The 19,280-nt window shown below is 36.8% G+C and overlaps 3 protein-coding genes across 5 annotated transcripts; 1 reads left to right on the top strand and 2 right to left on the bottom strand.

Moving 5' to 3' along the window:
* The first annotated feature begins 612 nt into the window (after positions 1–612).
* Positions 613–6,214, top strand: LOC112284704 (uncharacterized). Of its 2 annotated transcripts, none has more exons than XM_024524804.3 (10): positions 613–1,150; positions 1,569–1,795; positions 2,000–2,143; positions 2,314–2,442; positions 2,802–3,473; positions 3,708–3,812; positions 3,928–4,359; positions 4,720–5,258; positions 5,536–5,608; positions 5,805–6,214. In XM_024524804.3, the coding sequence occupies exons 1-10, from the start codon at positions 1,030–1,032 to the stop codon at positions 5,949–5,951; spliced, it is 2,589 nt and encodes an 862-aa protein (XP_024380572.1). In that variant the 5' UTR covers positions 613–1,029; the 3' UTR covers positions 5,952–6,214. The 2 variants fall into 2 exon arrangements, with proteins under 2 accessions (XP_024380572.1, XP_024380573.1); XM_024524805.3 differs by having other exon boundaries at positions 900–1,150; positions 5,536–5,612.
* Positions 6,215–6,395: 181 nt separating this feature from the next.
* LOC112284705 (uncharacterized) lies at positions 6,396–9,802 on the bottom strand. Of its 2 annotated transcripts, none has more exons than XM_090252113.1 (6): positions 9,310–9,802; positions 8,411–8,725; positions 7,803–8,207; positions 7,545–7,621; positions 7,371–7,416; positions 6,396–7,231 (listed from the first exon to the last, which is right to left on the bottom strand). In XM_090252113.1, the coding sequence occupies exons 3-6, from the start codon at positions 8,053–8,055 to the stop codon at positions 6,675–6,677; spliced, it is 933 nt and encodes a 310-aa protein (XP_090108239.1). In that variant the 5' UTR covers positions 8,056–8,207; positions 8,411–8,725; positions 9,310–9,802; the 3' UTR covers positions 6,396–6,674. The 2 variants fall into 2 exon arrangements, with proteins under 2 accessions (XP_090108239.1, XP_024380574.1); XM_024524806.3 differs by having other exon boundaries at positions 8,411–8,549.
* Positions 9,803–15,211: 5,409 nt separating this feature from the next.
* On the bottom strand, positions 15,212–18,325 carry LOC112285237 (uncharacterized). Its single transcript, XM_024525935.3, has 6 exons — positions 17,528–18,325; positions 17,045–17,159; positions 16,656–16,784; positions 16,179–16,418; positions 15,815–15,871; positions 15,212–15,652 (listed from the first exon to the last, which is right to left on the bottom strand). Exons 1-6 carry the CDS (start codon positions 17,776–17,778, stop codon positions 15,470–15,472), a joined length of 975 nt encoding a protein of 324 aa, XP_024381703.1. The 5' UTR covers positions 17,779–18,325; the 3' UTR covers positions 15,212–15,469.
* Positions 18,326–19,280: the final 955 nt, after the last annotated feature.

Genomic DNA, 19,280 nt, shown 5'->3' with positions numbered 1-19,280 from the left:
TATATTTTTTTCATTAAATAAACACCTAAAGGAATAGACTAATTTTATTGACATGCTCATAAATTGTAAGTCTTTTGTTGTCAAACCTTTATTTTATTTGTTGCATATTTTAACTAATAACAAACTTGCACCTCATTAACTTAAGATTAAATAGTCAAGGTGTACTTTCAATTGTGCTTGCTTAGTCTTAATGTCTTGTACTTTAATATGTTAAAATAATTTTAGATTATATTTGTTTATAACACATAATATTATAACATTTCTCAGTTTTAGGGTAACATGATTTTCCTAACGGGGTTCAAAGCTATGTGATTAATAGATGTAATTTCATAACCAAATGTCAAGGTTAAATGTCCATAAAGCTCAAATCATCTAATATTTCGAATCGAACACACTGAAGTACCATTCTTAGCAGAACAGAGAGTGAGCCAGTGAATTTCTTGCATTTTACTTCTTATTTTTTGAATATTGAAGAAGATTCAGGTCTTATAAGATAAAGAGTTCAAAAAGTTTAGAGGTTGTGCATTTGCCAGGCATGTTCTGATCCTCTCGCATCTTCCGCAACTGCGTATATAAGGACCGCAATTCGATTCAAAAACCTTCGATCACGGCGATTCAAACTCGTCGATACATTCGGTGGTTGCGTCGATCGTTGCCTGGCTGAAAATCGCGGGAGCACGGATCTTTGCAGTTTTTCAAACGATGCCTCGCCTCGGATTCAATGAGAAGGAGAAATGAGCTTCAGAGGGCTTTGCAACATAGGGTGTCGATCTTCTAGGGTTTTTACGCCGCTCGAGGTTTTTCTGTTTGGAAGCGATAAGACTCTCGTTTGACTTGATTGTGAAGTTTGCGGGAAATAAGAGTCTGGTGGTTTGCAATTCAGATTAGGTCTGCAGGTAGTTTCGATTGGGAGATGGTTTTGAGGCGAATCGTTTGATTGCGACCGAATTACGTAGGTGTCCTTTTTTTTCTTTTTTTTCTTTTTTTTTCTTTTTTTATATATATATATGGTGCCGATCGCCTGCTTTCATGGACGCTCGTGTTAGCTCGACACAGTCGCAGGTAGAGGCCTCGACGCCCGGGCTTGCGTGGAAATGGATTTTGCAGAAGCTTGCGGACGTTCCGGAGTTTGGAGTGGCGTTTCTCAACGGTTCGTGTTTCTGGAGTTGAACGGATCTTGTTGAATCCGGGGGTTTTCTTTCTGTTGCGGAGTAGTTTTGGATTGATTTTTTTATCACTGTTGTTCAATTGAGGTTTTGAATTTCAACTGATAGTACTGATTAGGTATGAGGAGAGTCGGAAATCACCTACAAGCGAGTCGCAAAATTGTTGTTGCGAGTCGCAAAATTGTCTTCATCTAAGTCGGCTATCTGTTTCTTCGTATGGATTATTTTAGCGGGACCACTGTGTTTGACGATGTTTTCATTTGCGATCGTAGTCAAAGCACGTGGACAATATTTTCTACTTCTTTCACAGAGCAGTAGTGATTCAATCGAATTGTGGACTCGTAGGTGTTTCATTTTTTTTCTCGTTGTTGTGGTCATTTACTTGAATTCTTGTGAATTCAGAGCTGATTACCACTCATGTGAAAGACACAGAGGAGGCGCATTGTTGGCCTTTTCTGGAGAGAGTAGCTTTACGGAACCTTGAGGAGCTGGTTGTTTCGAATCAAATCGACTCCGATGTTATTCCTCTCCTCAAGGCACTCATTGGGCAAGACATCAGTTCAGTTACAAAAGGTTCCTCTGTCAAGCAACGGTTCAACAAAGAATTGGTTCTTCGTGTTCAAACCGAGGTGAACAACTTCTCTTGTACCTAGATGTTTAAAGGATCTTCTAGACTGTGGCCTTGTGAGAAAAGTGTGGTAGCGGGGGTATTGTGAGAGAAACTGTCACATGTTTCAAATAATCATGTGAAGCGTACATGCTGGCTATGTTACTTTAGTTACAAGACTGACGATTAGCGTATTACCGTGGTTGATGCGTTAAATATTGTCCAGGTAGTTCTTTCTGTATTAAGAGAAGATGTGAACAAGGGGGAGAGAGATTGGTCATCTTTCGCATCGGAACTGGAAAGAGTTTTTACAGAAGAAGCAGACAATGGTGTCTTAGATCGTAAAAGAGAGCTTAGTGCACTACTTAAGGTGGGTGGTAAGATTTCTGTACACGAACTGTTCCTCTTGTTTCTTCTAAATATTATGGTTTCAGTATGGTCAAAGATCTCTTTCTTTGCTTTAAAGTTTGGCTGGAGTGCTTGTATGAGTATCCTATCTTGTGATGTTCACGTTATCTAACTCTCTGGGATGGGTTTCAGCCAAAGAACCAAACGGAAGCTGTTGTTGCAGCTTATTTCAACAAGTATTGTCTCAAAAAATTAAAGGATGACTTGTACACGTTCATTGATGAGAAGAAAAAATCATTCAAGCCAATGTTCTTAGACCAGGTAGGATATCTTACTGCTTTTATGTGGAAGATCCTCTGATTTGATGCTGATTTGTTTTAATTCTTTGGGTTGAATCTTTTCTCAGTCTCTCTTTTGATCTCTCCTTTATGATTTATTTATTTATTTATTTATTTATTGATCATTTTCCTGATGGAAATCTCATGTACTGACGTGTTTCATTTTTTGTGCCTCTTGTGCTAATCGTCTTTTGAGTGTATTATAGATCGTTTGTTTCCTTGAGTGTTTCGTCAAAAATACCCGTATCGTGTGTTCCCATTTTGACCTTACAGAGTATCACTTCGTTATTAGTTTACAAAGGAACTAAAAGTCTTGATGCTACATTGTTTGTGTATTCGCAGTTGTTGCGTGACTTTCTTAGTTCCAACGGGACTCCATTTCCTGAGGAGCTCGGTGACGTGAAGAAGTTTAGAAAGGTGGACACACATGCTAATCAAGCGCATGTGGACACCGTCAACCTCGAGAGCTTACCAATATTGACGGGCGCACTCACAAATGCGAATATGAACCCTCAAAATGTGGAACATGAAGCTGGAAATGGGCTTGAATTTGATAAAACTGGAGATGAAAATATTGTGCATGGTCGCCGTGGTAGGAAAAGGCTGAGGCGGAAGGTGCTATCTGCTAATCATGATATTGGTGACGATGAACCCGAAGAAATGCAAGAGCACAATCCACGGATTAAAAAACCAAGAAGAATGATATCAACGTCCCCTGTTCATTCCGAGACTGTTCTCCATCAGGATGTTTCTGAATTGGCGTTATCAAAATCTATTTCTCTGAAAGATAACTCCCCTGCAAAGCATAGAGCCGAATCGTTAGAGCAGCGTTCATCATTGAAAAGAGGCAAGGAGGGTATGAGTGCATCTGGGAATTTTGGATTAAAATCAATGAGATGCTGCACACCACATGTAAGTGCTAGCATGGAAAAGTCAGAAGCGTATGTAGGGGAGCCAGGCCGTACAAATAAATGTCTTTCAGTCGCAGATGTCGAATCTGATGCTGAGACACAGGTACCTTCTACCTCTCTGGTTGGTATATTGTCGTACTCCCCACTGTGATCATGTAATTCATCCTCATTTTATTTCAGTTAATTTGCCAACCTGTATACACGGATAGGTCGTTTCGCAGCATTATAAACGCAAAGGGAAAATGTGAAGTTAGGATACTGCGTCTTAGCTGTTCTTGCTTTCAATGCCTGGAGTTGTCAAGACCTAAAAGAGCTACCTTTGTTTCCACACTGCCAGGTAATGAAGGGGTTAAGCACCGATGGTGAGGAAGGAAACCTCATTAAAAGAAGTAACGGTGACGATCACCTCAAGGAAATGGCTGAGTCTTCATCTCATTCAGAGGTGCTTTACTAATCCTATGATAACCTTGAGAATGTCACCATCTTGCTATTTTTCTTTTAATCTGTACATCTCTTTTCGCTTGAATTGTGATGTAACGAGCTGTGTAAACTTTCAGAGTGGATCAGACCAGGGAGATTCTCAAAAGATTGTGGCAACTGGGGTCGTAAAGAAGAAAACCTTAGGTTCACCAAGTCAAAGGAGTATATCGGTGGATAGAAGAAAAAAAGCCCCGGTTTTACCATCTGAAGATAAAATAGCTCAACAGAGGGATATTGAAAAGTTCTTGATAAAGAATGAATTCATACCTTTGGATGCTCAAGACATCTACAAGTTCGAATTTCTCGACGTTGGTGATGATGGTCATGAAGACGTATGCCACATGTGTGGCTTGCATGGGAAACTAGTTTGTTGTGATAGATGCCCCATCTCTATGCACTTTACGTGTACTGAGGTTCTTGATCTAAGATTGCCCAAGGACGAGGAGGAGTGGTATTGTCCTATTTGCGTTTTCACTAAGGCAGCTCAAGTGGCAGCAGAGGCCAATAAGGTGAGTATGCTCTCCTGCTATAACCATCTTTTTGAACAATGTATTCTGCTCTTATCAGATTTTACCTTGCTAGTATACTGCACACGTGGTTATGTGATGACCATAGTCTGATTTCATCGTCATATGTTTGATTATGTGGGAAAGGACACGTATTTGTGAATCTATTTTGCGTATGGTACCTTTTTTTTACTTTTTTTTCTTTCATTTCTTTACTTGGTTTTAAATGACCAGTGTTGAATATATTTTCTCTGAGATTAGATAACTGGGAAATTGGGGTTTGTGTAATTAATGTTGGGTGCTGCCTAGATTTGTGTTAATAAGTAATGTTTATAAGGAGACTGATGCATTAAAACTGTACAGGTAGCAGCTGCAGCCAAGGAGAAGCTGAAAACCTTCATGAAAGAAAGCATAAAGAAACAAAGTTCTTCTGAAGGCGATGCATTGCATCAGCTTAGGCAGAAGAAGACACAAAGTGAAAATATCGAGCAGGAGAGGACAGGAAATGAAAATATCAGGCAGAAGAAGTCAAAATCGTTGAGGAAGAACGGAGCTGGAAGTGTCTGGGAGTCGTCTGTAAAATGTCTGCTTTTTAACGAAGACGCGAAGAAAACTGAGAGGGCACCGAATACCCCTGATCAAAATATTTCAAGGAGACGGCTGCTTGCGGAGAGCACAAGTGGACAGAAAACGAAGGAGAAGGAAATTTCCGCACGCCCCTCGAAGAGTAGCGGACCTAAAGATGACAGTGGCGAGGAGCGTGTGGTACAGGAAGCTGGAGTCCAGGAATTAGGAAGTGGAGCTGGTGACTCCAGAAAGGTTGGAGGTGATAAACATGATGGAGACCTGGATGAAGACGGGGGTGAGAAGTTACAAAATTTGGATTGGGACAGATTCCTCAGGTACAGATGCGAAGTTGTCTCTGATATTTAGTTGTTCTAACGATAATATGAAGCAAGGTTCTGCAGCTTGATGGATCCGAGGTGTGGCAAATTTGCCGCATTTTTTATAGTTCTCTGCTCAAATGCCTTATTACGTTTCTCTCACCATTTTTCCATTACGCCAGTTTAAGAGTGTAAGAGCAATGATGTCCGTGAGAGTACCTTCATGAACATGGTGAAATCATGTTGGGTATGCAAAGCTTGTAGGATCCAACTAATTGCAAACGCGTCTTTGCAGTGGTCGTCGGAAATTACCAGGTTTCCGCAGGAGGCCCTTACCTTGGACGAGAGAGGAAGAGGACGCCCTCATGGTAGGTAATTGTTTCCTGTTCTTAATGGTGAGCCAAGATGTATTTAGGTAGATGCACTTGCAACTGTCAAGTATCCAATTTTGACAGGATCAGCTTTGTGTGCCTTTTGCTATGGTCTAGAAGGTTTTACGTGAACACTACTTTTCTAATTAGAATTGTTGTGATACCAAACTAACTGTGGAACTGGATTCTGTAGGAGGGTGTACGACGAATTTCAAATAATGGAGAGTGGGGTTTCCATTGGAAACGAATTCTGCAGTTTGGGAAGGGTAGGTTTGATCCTAGCCGTACTTATGGTGACCTGAAGGACAAATGGCGAAATCTTAGTAAAGGTGTTTCATAACTGTAATCTTCTGTATCATACTCAGCCAGTTTCTATTCCTGTTACATTTCCAGACATTCAACATTTGTATGTAGAGTATTGTGAGAACTTATACTCAGCACAATGCAATATCAGAATACATCCTTCTATAAGGATGGATGCTGTAACTGGTTTCTGTTTACTTTAGTTCGAGTACTTGTACTATAGTTTTTTTCTAACTCGCTGTTGTAAAACATTTTCAATTCTTTCTTTAGTTGCGTTCATTCAGGCTACTGTTGTGCATATAATGGTGTGTCTGTGGTGCGATCTGCTAGTGAAATTACTCAAGATCTTGCAATTCATTGTGATTTAGACATTGTTTGGACATGTAAAGATTAGGAAATTGACTGTTAGAGTGATCATAAGTGCACTATAAGTACTAAAGTAGACAGACGCGGAAGATGTCACAAATTTGCGAGGTAGAAATAATTGACAATAAAGTATTTATATTCAATATTCAAATATTTAACATGTGAACATTGTTTTGTCAACTCAGCAACAAAGACTTAGAGGTCGTGTATTCCTGTTAATTATCTACACTTTTGACATAGATATAAACAAATCCGTTTCCCTTTCTAGAGATTTTTGCAATCCCAACTTTCCCTCATCTCACCTTTAATACGTCGAGGGCTCTAAAGATGAGAGCCAAGGTACACCTTTCCTAACCTGTAGAAGTTAAACAAAGGAATAACATAAATTCACATGTTACATCATGGATGAAAGAGCAAGACGTAGTGAAGGTTCCACTACAGTAGAAGGGCAGGGTAAACTGAAGCTTGGACGCAGTGACCTGTTGGGCATTGTGAGATTGAACTCGATGCCCTTGGCTTTCCTTTTTCTGGTGCTCAGGGAATTGGTGCTGTCCTCAGAATTGTCACTGATGAATGGTTTCAAGGATGGAGGGACCCGATAATTAGGGGTTTCATCGAGAGTGTGCTCAAAAGATTCTTGCTCACCGTTCTCTCTGAATTGTGGGGTTTTCTCGTTTATGCCTGACATAGTAACGTAGTCCAGCTGCATTCTTCCTCCAGATTTCTCCCCCATATGCCCCTGGAAACCGTGATTACCAAGGGTTCCCCTCAACAACTCCGAATTGCGTCCTGTCTTTAGTTGGATGAGCGCTGCAGCTGGTTCTAACTCCAAATTTCGTGATAACTCTTCAAGCTTTGATGCGGAATGTGTGGGATCCTGGCCAATTGCGAGACGATCCTGCTTCTCACCACTGTTAACTAGCCATCGTCCTCCTTGCCATGATTTAAAATCTGCAAAAATAAAAATATAGTAGGAACTTCAACATCTGCGTCAAACACCACATCTAATTACCCGTGGTCTTAAATAATTCCAAATAATACAAGTGCTATCTCCACGAAAAATGATCACAATCAGATCATTAAAACTCACCAGATTTTGGCATCCCATCTGTATTGATCCTCCCACTTCGATACATCTACAATAACAAGCAGAAGGAATCAGAATCGGGATACACAGCTTTTCCTTGTGAAAAGCATACTAATACTTGAATAGATAATGCTCCATCAGCACAAACGGTTCCTTGGCATGACATTGCGCACAGACCTGAAGATGACTTTTGATGTGTGCGATGGTAATCCCTTCCTTATTCATGTGTTGTTGTATCTTCTTCGGCGTGGCTTCTGTATCACAAGTATGACACAGGCTCCAGGTAAATACCTGCCGAAGAGAGGATAATTACAATGCAAGTTCTGGTGCTAGCGAATCATTGTTGTAGACGAGTGCTCTTACAACAAGCATGCTATCAAAATGAATTGTGCCCCCGCACTTTCTCCACTCCTAACCAAGCGCAGAATTACTTACTATCTTGACCGCCCAGTTGAAAGACAGCACACATAAAACATTCGTGAAGCTCCTGCGTCCATTTCAACTTCTGTGCGCTTGACCGCACGTATGGCCTGACATTGGACCTGTCGCGTCTGAACTCGGTAGAAAAGCTCTCAATCGTAGAACTCTCATTGCCCATCCTCGATGCAAAAGGATGAGGACTTAAGGTGTGGCTCTTCCCTCTCCTGATTTCGTTCCAACCTTGACTTGAATTCAGGTGCAAAGCCATGAGTACATGTACAAGAGTATAACCTATTCCACGGAAAATGAAAGTCGATCTTGAGATCTGTTAAGAGCACTAGACTGTCACTGTATTTGAGAGAATTTTCCGTTCTCGAGTTGCCGATGAGCTTCAGCTCTCAGTCGAAAACCTCCGCAGACCTGAAATAATTCCAACAATTTTGGTTAGAATAATAACGGTCGCTATGTTCGCAACATATTGCGAAGCTTACAGATAGTGCAGGCACCGACATGCTATTGACCATGGATTAAGAGCAATCACAATGAAGCATGCTAGGCAGCTTGTTTACTTGCCAATTTAACAACCTGGCTAAACACCGACTAGTGTGTGTGTGCATACTTACTTCCAAATGTGTATCGGTGTCTGCCAACAATAGCCACAATCATGCAACATCAGGGTCCATACAAGCCCCATCAAGTAGGTTTCGAGGAGGAACAAAGAATACAAGAACAGCCTCGCTCGACACAACAATTGCTGAGACCCTGCGCAATTGAGAGTTAAGGTTCCTCGTTAAAGGTCAATAAACCGTAGCAGAAACATCGCGTGCAGAAGAGTATGATCAATGTCCTTCGTTTAGAGGAGAATCTCAGTTGTAAGAAACTTGACGACTTGCATACGTTTGCTTCTTCTCTGTCTCATGCCATGATCTCTCACAACCCTGCCATATTCAATAACTAGTCTGAACACAGTAAACTATGCATACAAGGATTGACTGATTTGATTCCAATAAAGGAAATGCTTGAAATTGGAATTCACACATGCATGATTTCAAAAAAAAAAACACCTTTAAATCTGGATTCTAGGCACAGGTACAATATTAATCTGACATTAAATTGCCTTCTTCACTTTGAAGGTGGAAGTATGAAATTTGAATTTGCTACCACGTATGATGTGGTATTACAAGAGCTATTTTGCGAAGTATTGATAGCAATTTCCGACTTGGAGGCAAGCGGCGCCGTGATGGACACGAAAATCTTAAGGCTGTGTGGCTTCCCCAGAAAGAGAGTGGAGGATGCGCAATGGACAGAAAAACACCAATCTAAAAGAGAAGGTTCCAATTTTTAGAAGATTGGAATATAAATTAGAGTCCTAATCTATATTGTAAACTTCTTCAAATTTTTCAGTTCGCCGGTTGAGGTATAGTTGGCCACAAGCATACCATTAAATAAATGCGCTAGCTGTTGTTCTAATTGAACTTTCAATTTCCGAAATGTCTGTGTCTCTAATCTGCATTTTGCTTACCGTAGAGGCTGTCGAAAGAGGATTCGATGCTCGCAGAGCAAAAGCAGCTTAGTGAAGATAGAAAATCATGCATCTTAGTGGCAGGAGATGATAGACTTGAGTTGAATGCTTATTGCAATCCAGCACCTTCCATGCAGAAAACCTCCGAAAAAGCCTTCCAAATCTCGAAGAAACCGACTACGAAGCTTCTCAGCGAATTCGAGACAAAGTCAGCCCAATTCGAATCATTACTTCAGCAGTCGTACACATGCGGCAACACGTTCAGGGGCTCAATGCTTCCAAAGCATTTGTGCTCTGAAATCAAACGCTAGTACTAGTTACGCTCGACGACGAGATCGTCATTACACAGGTCTGCTCTGTCGACATTTACTCCTTTCCAAGAACTTCTGCAACAAGATCTGTGCCTTTCTAACCGAACAGCGTCACGCTCCCGAGTATTGCTTCCCTCAAACTTGGATCAAACCTCAAGAGTGTGCAGCAAGCTCCAAGAGCTTGAACGATGGCTGATTCCAATCAAAATCATCACTGCTTATATAGGTCGCAGCACGCAAAAACTACGAAGTTGCGCAACAATATTGTAACAAACAGCAAAGTTGACAATGACCGTCTCCAGACTGAGTCCACGAGTGCACGTACTTCTCGAATCTCTTTTTCATGATCCTCCTACATCGTACGACAGTGCGTGCTCGGATTACATCCTACATCTCAGCAGTCTGTACCAACCAAAACAATTAGTAAAAAAACATCCGGGAATGTCACACAATAGATATGGCGTCAGGGCTTTCCTGCGGCAACTTACGGCACAAGGTACGGACAGCATCAAATGCTTTCGTGCCAGCTCGATGCTAGACGAGGCATTCACGGCCTCCAACGCGGCTCTTTAGGAAACAGACAGCACGAATGGTGAATGCCGCCGCAAGTGGAGTTTCAGCCAGCGATTGTGGTTAGATATTTGGAATAGTTTATCCAGCAAAGCCATTTACAAAAACCAATGCAATAATGAGGAGGACAAGTCCTCGACGAATGAAAGGTGTTATGTTGCGGCATGGCTGCTGCAAGCCTTCGCAACTAAATATATTTTGTCTGCCGTGCGAAATTCATTCCACCCTTGCAGGCCACTCCACTCCAACATCGATGGGAGGACGACGCATCTCGAGGCCATCCATGGATTAAGGATGCGATGCGTCCTCTTCTTCTTCTGTGTCCGCCAAAATGCATCGTTCCGGCAGCGCAGCCAATTTTCCCACCACAATTCAAGCCCAGCTTTCCACGTCCCGCCGAATCCCGTCGGGCTCCGTTCACACCCCCCTCCCCCCACGGCGCCGCGGAGCCTATCTCTTCACACCTGCACAGAATTCTTACACTCAACTCTTGTTCACAACAGAAAAAATAAAATAAAGTAAAGTAAAGTAAAGTAAGTTGCTATTTTCCAATCTTATTTATATATATATTTTAAAAAATCGATGGCTTGTCCAGATTTTTTTTCTTTAAAATTCGATGCTGACAAGCATGAATGTATCTACGTTAAAACAAATATTTGCTTTTTGTGTGTTTTTTATAAATTGTTGTGTCGATTGTAACTACAATCTTTGTCATCTGTGTTGATTTCTTTTCTTTTCTTTTCTTTTCTTTTTTCTCTCTCAATTTCACTTTTTTTGCCATGTAGGAGGATAGACCTTCGTGCTATTGCAATTTTTTTGGAGGATAAGTAGTTGAGATGTATTTTGGTCGTTTTCTTTTCAAGATTTCAGAATAAAATAAGAAACACTGACTTTGGAGGGAGGAATTTTATTCCACCTAATGAAATTGTAAAATTTCAACTGTGCAGAGTTTTGTATTTCTTATCTTAACTTTATGAAATGTTTTAAGGTATTTAAGAGTCTTTAAAGGTTTATCTTGAGTTTTTTTAAGATTTTTAAGCCAAATACTTTTGTCATACTCTATTAAATAATTTCATATGGTTTTTCTTAGTCTCAAATGTGGTTGTGTTTTATATTAAAAAATTAGGACTTTATATGATTTCCATTTCATCTGAAAGACTTTTTTTTTGCAATCAAAGGCCATAATATTTTTATTATTAATAATTTAGATTGTATCTTTTCATAATATCAATTGTTGAAGGCTAAGTGCTAGTCAAAAAGTATATATGAAGGAAGAGAATATGATGGATTGGGGTCCTTGCCGTTGTGTAATTCTGCATTAAAAAAAAAAAAAAAAAAAAAAAAAAAAGGGAAGAAGGGCAAAAAAAGAAGAGCAATTAAAATGGAAAGTATCTTTACTAGAAATTTCTTAGGAATTTTGTATCTTTTACTTTGTCTTCTTTTTTTATCTATAAAAATATATTTGCATGTATAGAAATAAAATAGAATACTTTGAAAAATTTGTTCCAAACCATAGTAAAGTAGATAATAGATAATGATGTAATTCTCAATAAGTATTACTTTTATAAGATTTATGCATGTAGAGTATTAATATTTCAATTTTTTTTGGATATTCATAATAAGAATTTTGTTTTTTAAGATTTTGATATCAACTCTAAAGAAAGTGAAAAGGATCTTTATAATATCTCCATAAATAACCCATTTTTAGGAGTATTTAGAGGTCTATAGAAGCTTGATGGCTTTGGCACGGCATATGATATTAAAAAGTTTCTGATTTATTTTAAATCTTCTAACACATAAAAAGCTAGAAATTGCAGCTAAATTAGTAACAATTTTGGATTTATTGCCTTCAAGGAATATAGAAAAAATTTAAAACTGTAATTAAAAATCTCTCTAATAATGAGGTAGAGGTAGGATAGTGGAGACAACCTGCTCTCACTTTCTTTTATATAGATTTTTTTATCAATGTAGAGCTATTAATATTAATTATGGCTTTTTAAAATAAGAAAAAGGTTGGTCATATGCATAAATTAGTTTCCAAAATAATAAATCTCTGCAAATAATTACATAGCATACAAACATGAGTAAATAGATATAATATTAATAATGTAAAATCAAATAGATACATGAAGATGTGTGATTTTTAACTTATTATGCTAAATGATTATTATTTTATAAATTTATGTTTATTAAATAAAAATAGAAATAAAATATTTATTAAATAAATTTAATATAATTACATAAAATAATATATGACTAAATATGTCTAAAATTATAAGTTAGTTTGTCTAAGTCTATATGTAGGACTATGTTCAATAAAATGAGATTCAGATAGTGCAATCACTTTATATGACCTAATTCAATATAGTGGAATCACCACCCAAAATGTATCTATGGTAGTTTAGTATTTTTTAATAACGATACTAATTTTATTTTAAAAAATAGCAATAGCTAAAAACAATTGTAGTTATCAATTAATATTTATTGTGCTAGAATTTACTTTTATGAAAGCATAATAATATTCTGGCTCACAAGTTTAAAGAAGTAAATTGTAGTAAGGCCTTGTTACTTACTGCATATTATAAATTTAATTGTAATGATAATAGCAACTTATAAAAATATAAGAGTATAGTATTACATCTTCAATTTTTTTTATAAATTTAATTTTTAACTCCTTATATTATTTTAATAAAGCTTTGAGATGTTCTAATTAATGCAAACTCAAAGATTTAAATTATTATTTATTTTTGTTTTTACGTCTTTTAAAATTCATATTACTATGATAAATTTTTATTACATTAATAATACAAGTAATGCCAAATTCTTTAATATGGCAATAATTTTATGAAATAATTTTTAATATAATAAAAATCTAAATTTTAATTTGATTATACTAAAATATATAAGAATTTATTTTATTCTTAACAAGTAATACTATTTACAAAGTATGCAACCTTATCTTGATTTTCTTCTAGTTATAAAATACATATATATATATATATATATATATATATATATATATATATATATATATATATATATATATATATATATGAACTAAAATAAAAATTAAAAATTCCTTATTGAAATTTTAATTCTAAAACTTATTTTCTACTAACAAAATAAAAAAATTTAAGAGTTGTTCTAAAATCTAATAGATCTTTTAATATCACATTTATATTTTTTTAAATATATACTTAGTTGAATATAACAAATAATTTCATGGTTGAATATGTTCATAAAAGAAATTAAATTTTAATATCAACAAAATCAATTGATATTACGTATTTTTGCTTAGGGCCTAATCTATATAATTAATATTAGTCCTTGGCATTAGTTTGCAAAATTTGCAACCAAAAGGTATAATTATTAATTATAAAAAATAAGGTTAAAATTTGATTTATTTTAAGCACGCTTAGCTTTAAAATATCCTAGATCTTGATTAAATTATAGTTTAAGTTACAAGTAAAAAAAACCTCTTTTTTAGTAATGATGACAAAGTTGGATTTTGATATATTATTGAATTTTTTAATTTGAGGTCCTTGGCTATTTAAATATAAAAATAAGTCTTATTTTATGATTATATGAAAATAATATTTAAATTGGAATATATTGAACTTTTTAAAGATATATATTTATAATACTAAAACATCAGTTAAATGGTAAGATAAAAAATTCAAAGCAAGTCTAATAAGTCTTTTTTTTATTTCAAAAAACCTACAACTAAGAAATTTTGAGATGTAATCTAATTAATTCATAAATCATAGTCTCTTATATATGGCCTTTGCAAGTAAATATTGCTAAGTACTAAAAATCTATAAATTTAATTCTAAGATAAATGAAATAAAGATTATTGCAATTTTTTTTTTTTTTAATGCACATAAGAGTTTCAAATCAACTTGCAGCTAAAATATGTATCATAGCATACATTTTATCAAAAATTTAACACTGTGTGTGTTCATATGTACTATAAATAGATGAAAAGGAACTTATAGTTGATAATATTTGATCTTTGAATGATTTTAAAAACTATATATATATATATATATATATATATATATGTTTTTTTCTCTTTGACAACTAAAGGGTTTAATACTTTTAAAATACTAATAATTATTGAATTGTTTTTGTTATATTGATTATAATTTTATTTTTTATTACTAAATTCTGACTTCTTATTTTTTGAAATTATATATAATATTATAATTTTTCATTTTAGTTGTATACAATTTTTAAGTTTATGCATTTACTATTTTATTTAATATTTCTAAATTTTAAGTTATTTTTTGTAGTTTTGAATTATAATAATTTTAGGTTTTAAATTTCTTTTTATAATTTTTAAGTGTGCAAGAGTTATACAAGCAATAAGATATTAATTAAAGATTTGCATTCGAATTCTAGTTTCATTGTTTTTGTTGTCAAGGTGGTAGCTGAATATATTCTAATTAAAATGTTTTATTTGTACATATTATATTTAGTTTTGATTGATATTTTCACAAAGACATTAAAAAAATGGTTCTAAGTTGTATTTATATGCCCAGTTATTAATCGACCTTTGTATAAACTTTTTAATTGAAAAATATATGTTTGAAAATATCATTGGAGGACTTAACTTAATTCAACATTATCATTTCTAATCATATATGATAATTCTACCGCTTGGTGATGAAAAATCTTCGCGGTTTTAGACCATAAATGCATTTTTTGTTGCTAACTACTGAGATCAGTCAAAAATTATCATAAATTATCATTCGTTGGCAAATTATCATCATCCTGAGCAGAGGGCGGATGTTTCGGTGCCAAAAAAAAATAACGAGAGTATCTCCTCTAATGTGATATAACAATAGAACATATATTATATTTAACTACCCTCAACATGGATTCCTGGAATTAGCCTCAGCACAAATTGTGGGTAGCTTAAAATGATCAAAAACTTGAGAAACTTGATCTGCTTCCATTGTTCAATAATACGAGGGCCAAGGTTAGTCCTTTGGTGGGTTTCCTAATGGAGCAGTATAAAATGGGGACAACAGAAAAACTGGACCTGTGGTATTCTTGACGTCAACAATTACATTTAGCTGTCAAAGACTAGCTCGACGCGTAGTGCCACAAGCTACAAGCTGTAACCACCTGACAAAACTATAAGAAGGGATTAACGAGTACCATTATTATCTGTGAGGGACAAAATCTAGCAAAACTTAAGTGTAAACACGTCACTAGTGCGGCATTCTTTATTTAATTTCCCGCATATGATGCTCTACACTTACAAAGTATTCACACTAGCTCTCACCTGCACCACGCCAATAGCCTGACCCAGTTAACCCGCTGTCGGCCAAAAATTTCTCGTACATTGGCTCAAGCTTTGTGTAAGACCTTTTTATCTCCTCGTAGTCATACTTTTGTCTCAGCTTCCTTTCTTCCTCGGTTTCTTTTCCTGGTGGAATTTGATACCTTCCATTGGTCTGCATGAGATCATTCACAATTTTCATCATGATACGAAATCTTGAACCTCGCGTTGTTAATCAGAGTCTGAACATATATGAGGTACGAAACCAGAGAGAACTAGGGACCACCACTAAGTCAGATGAGAATCTTCAAAATACAGGCTGAAATAAAAGACTGACCTCACTATCATCCCTTGAAGTAGTTGGTTGGTAGCTATTGGATGTCCAGGGATCACTCTGCAGTACAGACGGGCCATTTCAGAAAACCATATCCAAAACAAAAAGAGATATGGAGAACCGAAGAAGCATCCTAAAAACTCAAAAGCGGTACGATTTATCCTGAGATATATCGAAAGAGTAACTAGGTTGGACATGCTTTTGGGAAGATAATGAAGATAAATGTATAACATGCACGTCATTGCAGCTGTTCCATTCGCATGTGTACTTGGAAGAAAATCTTGAACTAATATAAAATTGCATATATTTATGCTCAAGAGCCACAAAGTATATCAGGAAAATATGAGGATAAGACGGGCCAACTTGCTTGATATTGATAATTTGATATTGTTGTAGTCAGAAGCTCTAACTCGTTTTCATCGCGATCTTCGTCCAGAATGGTCTGCCACCGTTTTACTCGAGGCCGTTGAAGAGCTTGCCATGACTCCATCTCTGCAAACCGTTTGCCCACCTCGTTCTCAATCTGGGTATGGATGTAGTCAACCACGCAGCGTGCAATGAATCCTATGACTGGCGCTATCAACAACAGGGGGAACGCTATGTGTGCCTGTGCAAACAAGAACCCTCCTGAAAACCCATTCGCCCTGACCTGTTCTGAAACGCCATACTTATAACAAATAGGGAATTACTTATGTCCTCTGCGTTGTAATACCAAAACTGAACATGAAATAGGATAGTCCAGCTACTCAGCCTCAAGCAAAGCACTACATTTGTAGGGTATCCCACCAGACATTAACAATAAGCAGTGAATTCCGAGAGGATTCCGTTGTGCACTGTTGCTTACTATATTTGTGAGTGTGGAAGGCACTCCTGAGCGCACATTTTCAATGGGCTTCTGTTGAGAGAGCCTTAACTTTGTACGTGCGTAGTCGTCTCCGTCATAGCTTGTCCTGGAGTATCTCAATATCCCTTCCTGGAAGAACGGTGGCATTTCAGCTTATTCTATACCATCACTGCTCTGCATTCTACTTCAGTTTCTCATTGCATTGAAGCTAAGAAGGGGATACTTCATTCAGAAATTATTCTGTAGGACATAATGTAAGCACAATAATGAAAAAAACATAAACGAAACAACACTGTCCACGTAATGAATGGAATGAATACTCAACCGAAATCTAAATATTTCACACCATACACATGCACAATCAGTGGCACCATTGACAGAACATTTACCCCTCCTGTCTGTCCGGGGGCTGTGAACCTGTCCCTCGGCTGCAAGGTTTCCTTAGATACAAAGTCGTCTTCCATTGCCAGCCTGCTAACATCCCTGCGAATAATTGTGTTTCCCCTGTGAACCAAATACGGAGAGAACTACATTAAACCACCGTTTTTGCCTCATCATGGTGTCAAACGTCCTCCCCTCCATCGTACTCATAGAACAGACCTTCTCCCCAGCTCACATGTTGTGGAATAAAGGTAACTAAGGTTTAAAGTACTTCAAGCTGGGTCAGCACCAACACATTCCCGGTGTTGCTTGCGTTGGGAAAGAGCGATGGATCATTTGACTTCAAAAGTTTCCACTTATGAAGCAAGGCCATGAACTTCAAGAATCCCGATCCGAATTCGGAACAATCGTACGCGGTCCAACTCTCAATGCTAAATCCTGCGAGATACCATCAGACCTCTCATGTGGACAATAATCGAGGAATTACTCACCTGTTTCCGCTTGAATGTGCAGTCTCCGGGGCGGAATTGTAGCCATCCTGCACGCTGTATCCTCTCGCTTCAAATATCTTTCTAGAACCTCTACTGCTACCACCTCTTCGTCGTCTGCCCACCAGCGAAACCCTGTTCGCGAATAAGTTACAACCGTTGTGGTGGTCGTGTGCAGAATAAACTGGGGGCTCGTCGCGCACAGGACGAGGATCCCTAACTAGGTGGGCTCCTCTAAGTGCTAGCAACTCCATACCCACATCTGCTTGGCCTCAACCCTCACCTCCCCACACTCAATCTTCCACTAAAGCCTAAATTTCTTAAACCCTTCCCAATTGACATCCCATGATCAACAGCAATTTCGCATTCATACCCACTTGAAGGCGTACCAGCCTACACGTTCTCTGCCCCCAGAAGGAAGAAAAATCGCATCACCGACTACTCAATTCAACCCCCAATCCGCCGCAAACCAAACAATGCACACTCAAAATCCACTCATCGCCCTCCCCAATGCCCTAACAACCCACCACACACACAGAGAGAGAGGGAGGAAGAGAGAGCTAACAAACCTAATGAGAAGGAGTAGTAGAGCAATGGAGGAAAACGTGGAGGAGGAAATGGGACGTGGAGGGAGGAGAAAGCCGAATCGTGAGGCCATGGCTGTGAAGCTCCGGCACCACAGAAGTTACTGTGTGTGTATGTAGCTCACACTGCCCCCGCAGCTCAGCACGGTCCCCTTTTGCTCCTTACCAGGCGGAGATCCCAAGACCCAAGTTTAAACCCCATTTCAAATCCCACCTCCTCCCCTCCCAAAAAAAAACATTGTTATATAGAGGAATGTTAAATAGACCCGTGCTTTTACTTTGAAGAATATGGTAATGACGATGAATGTGATTGGTTTTTATTGGTCGCAGATTCAATAGTAGAGAAATGAATCTAGACATCACTTATTTTTTTTACGATGGTTTGGATGGGTGGGTCAATTTAGTAAAAACTTGAGTCTATTTAACAGTCCCCTTTATATATACATAGAGAGAAATCCTTACATGGATATATGAATGAGTAAATGTGTGATACATATCAATACTTTGCAATGACCTTCCTCTAGAATAGAAGCAAGGAGAGGTGAGAATTAGCATGGACAGTTGAGAATTTAGTGATGTGGGTGAGAGTGTGAGAATCCCAGTTTCCTTGTTTCTCATATTTTTTTCATCAACTAAGTTATGTGTTAAAAAGTGAAAATTTTATTTCAATTATATTTCAAGAAGTATTGTTAAATAAAAACACACTAATCTTAGTCTTCATTTATGTTTTTTAAAAAATAAGCTTTAGGATAATGTATTGATTTTTAATTTTATACATTATTCTGAACTTGTTATAAATTAAATTTTAGAATAATGTATTGATTTAAGTTTAGAATAATGTATTGATTTGTAACAGCATATAATATTTGAAGTTAAAAAATCATTAAAAAAATATTTTTATTAGTTATTAGAGAAATAATATCATTATTTATTACAAAAAATTATTGCAAAAAATATATTCAACTACAGATCATGCAAGCAGTAAAGAGATTTTATAATGATAGTAATAATATTTTAAGCATGTAGTTATAATTATATTTAAATTTTAAATAATATTTAAAATATTTATTCCTTGACATAAAAAAATAAAATTAAAAACATTGTTAGTAGCTAGTTATATAAAACAAAGTCAAATAATAGATATTATAGAATCATTAAAATCTATGTTTGGA

The sequence above is a fragment of the Physcomitrium patens genome, chromosome 7 (genome assembly GCF_059467195.1).
Source record: "Physcomitrium patens ecotype Gransden chromosome 7, ASM5946719v1, whole genome shotgun sequence".
NCBI lineage: Eukaryota > Viridiplantae > Streptophyta > Bryopsida > Funariales > Funariaceae > Physcomitrium > Physcomitrium patens.
This window is presented reverse-complemented; position numbering and strand designations above follow the sequence as displayed.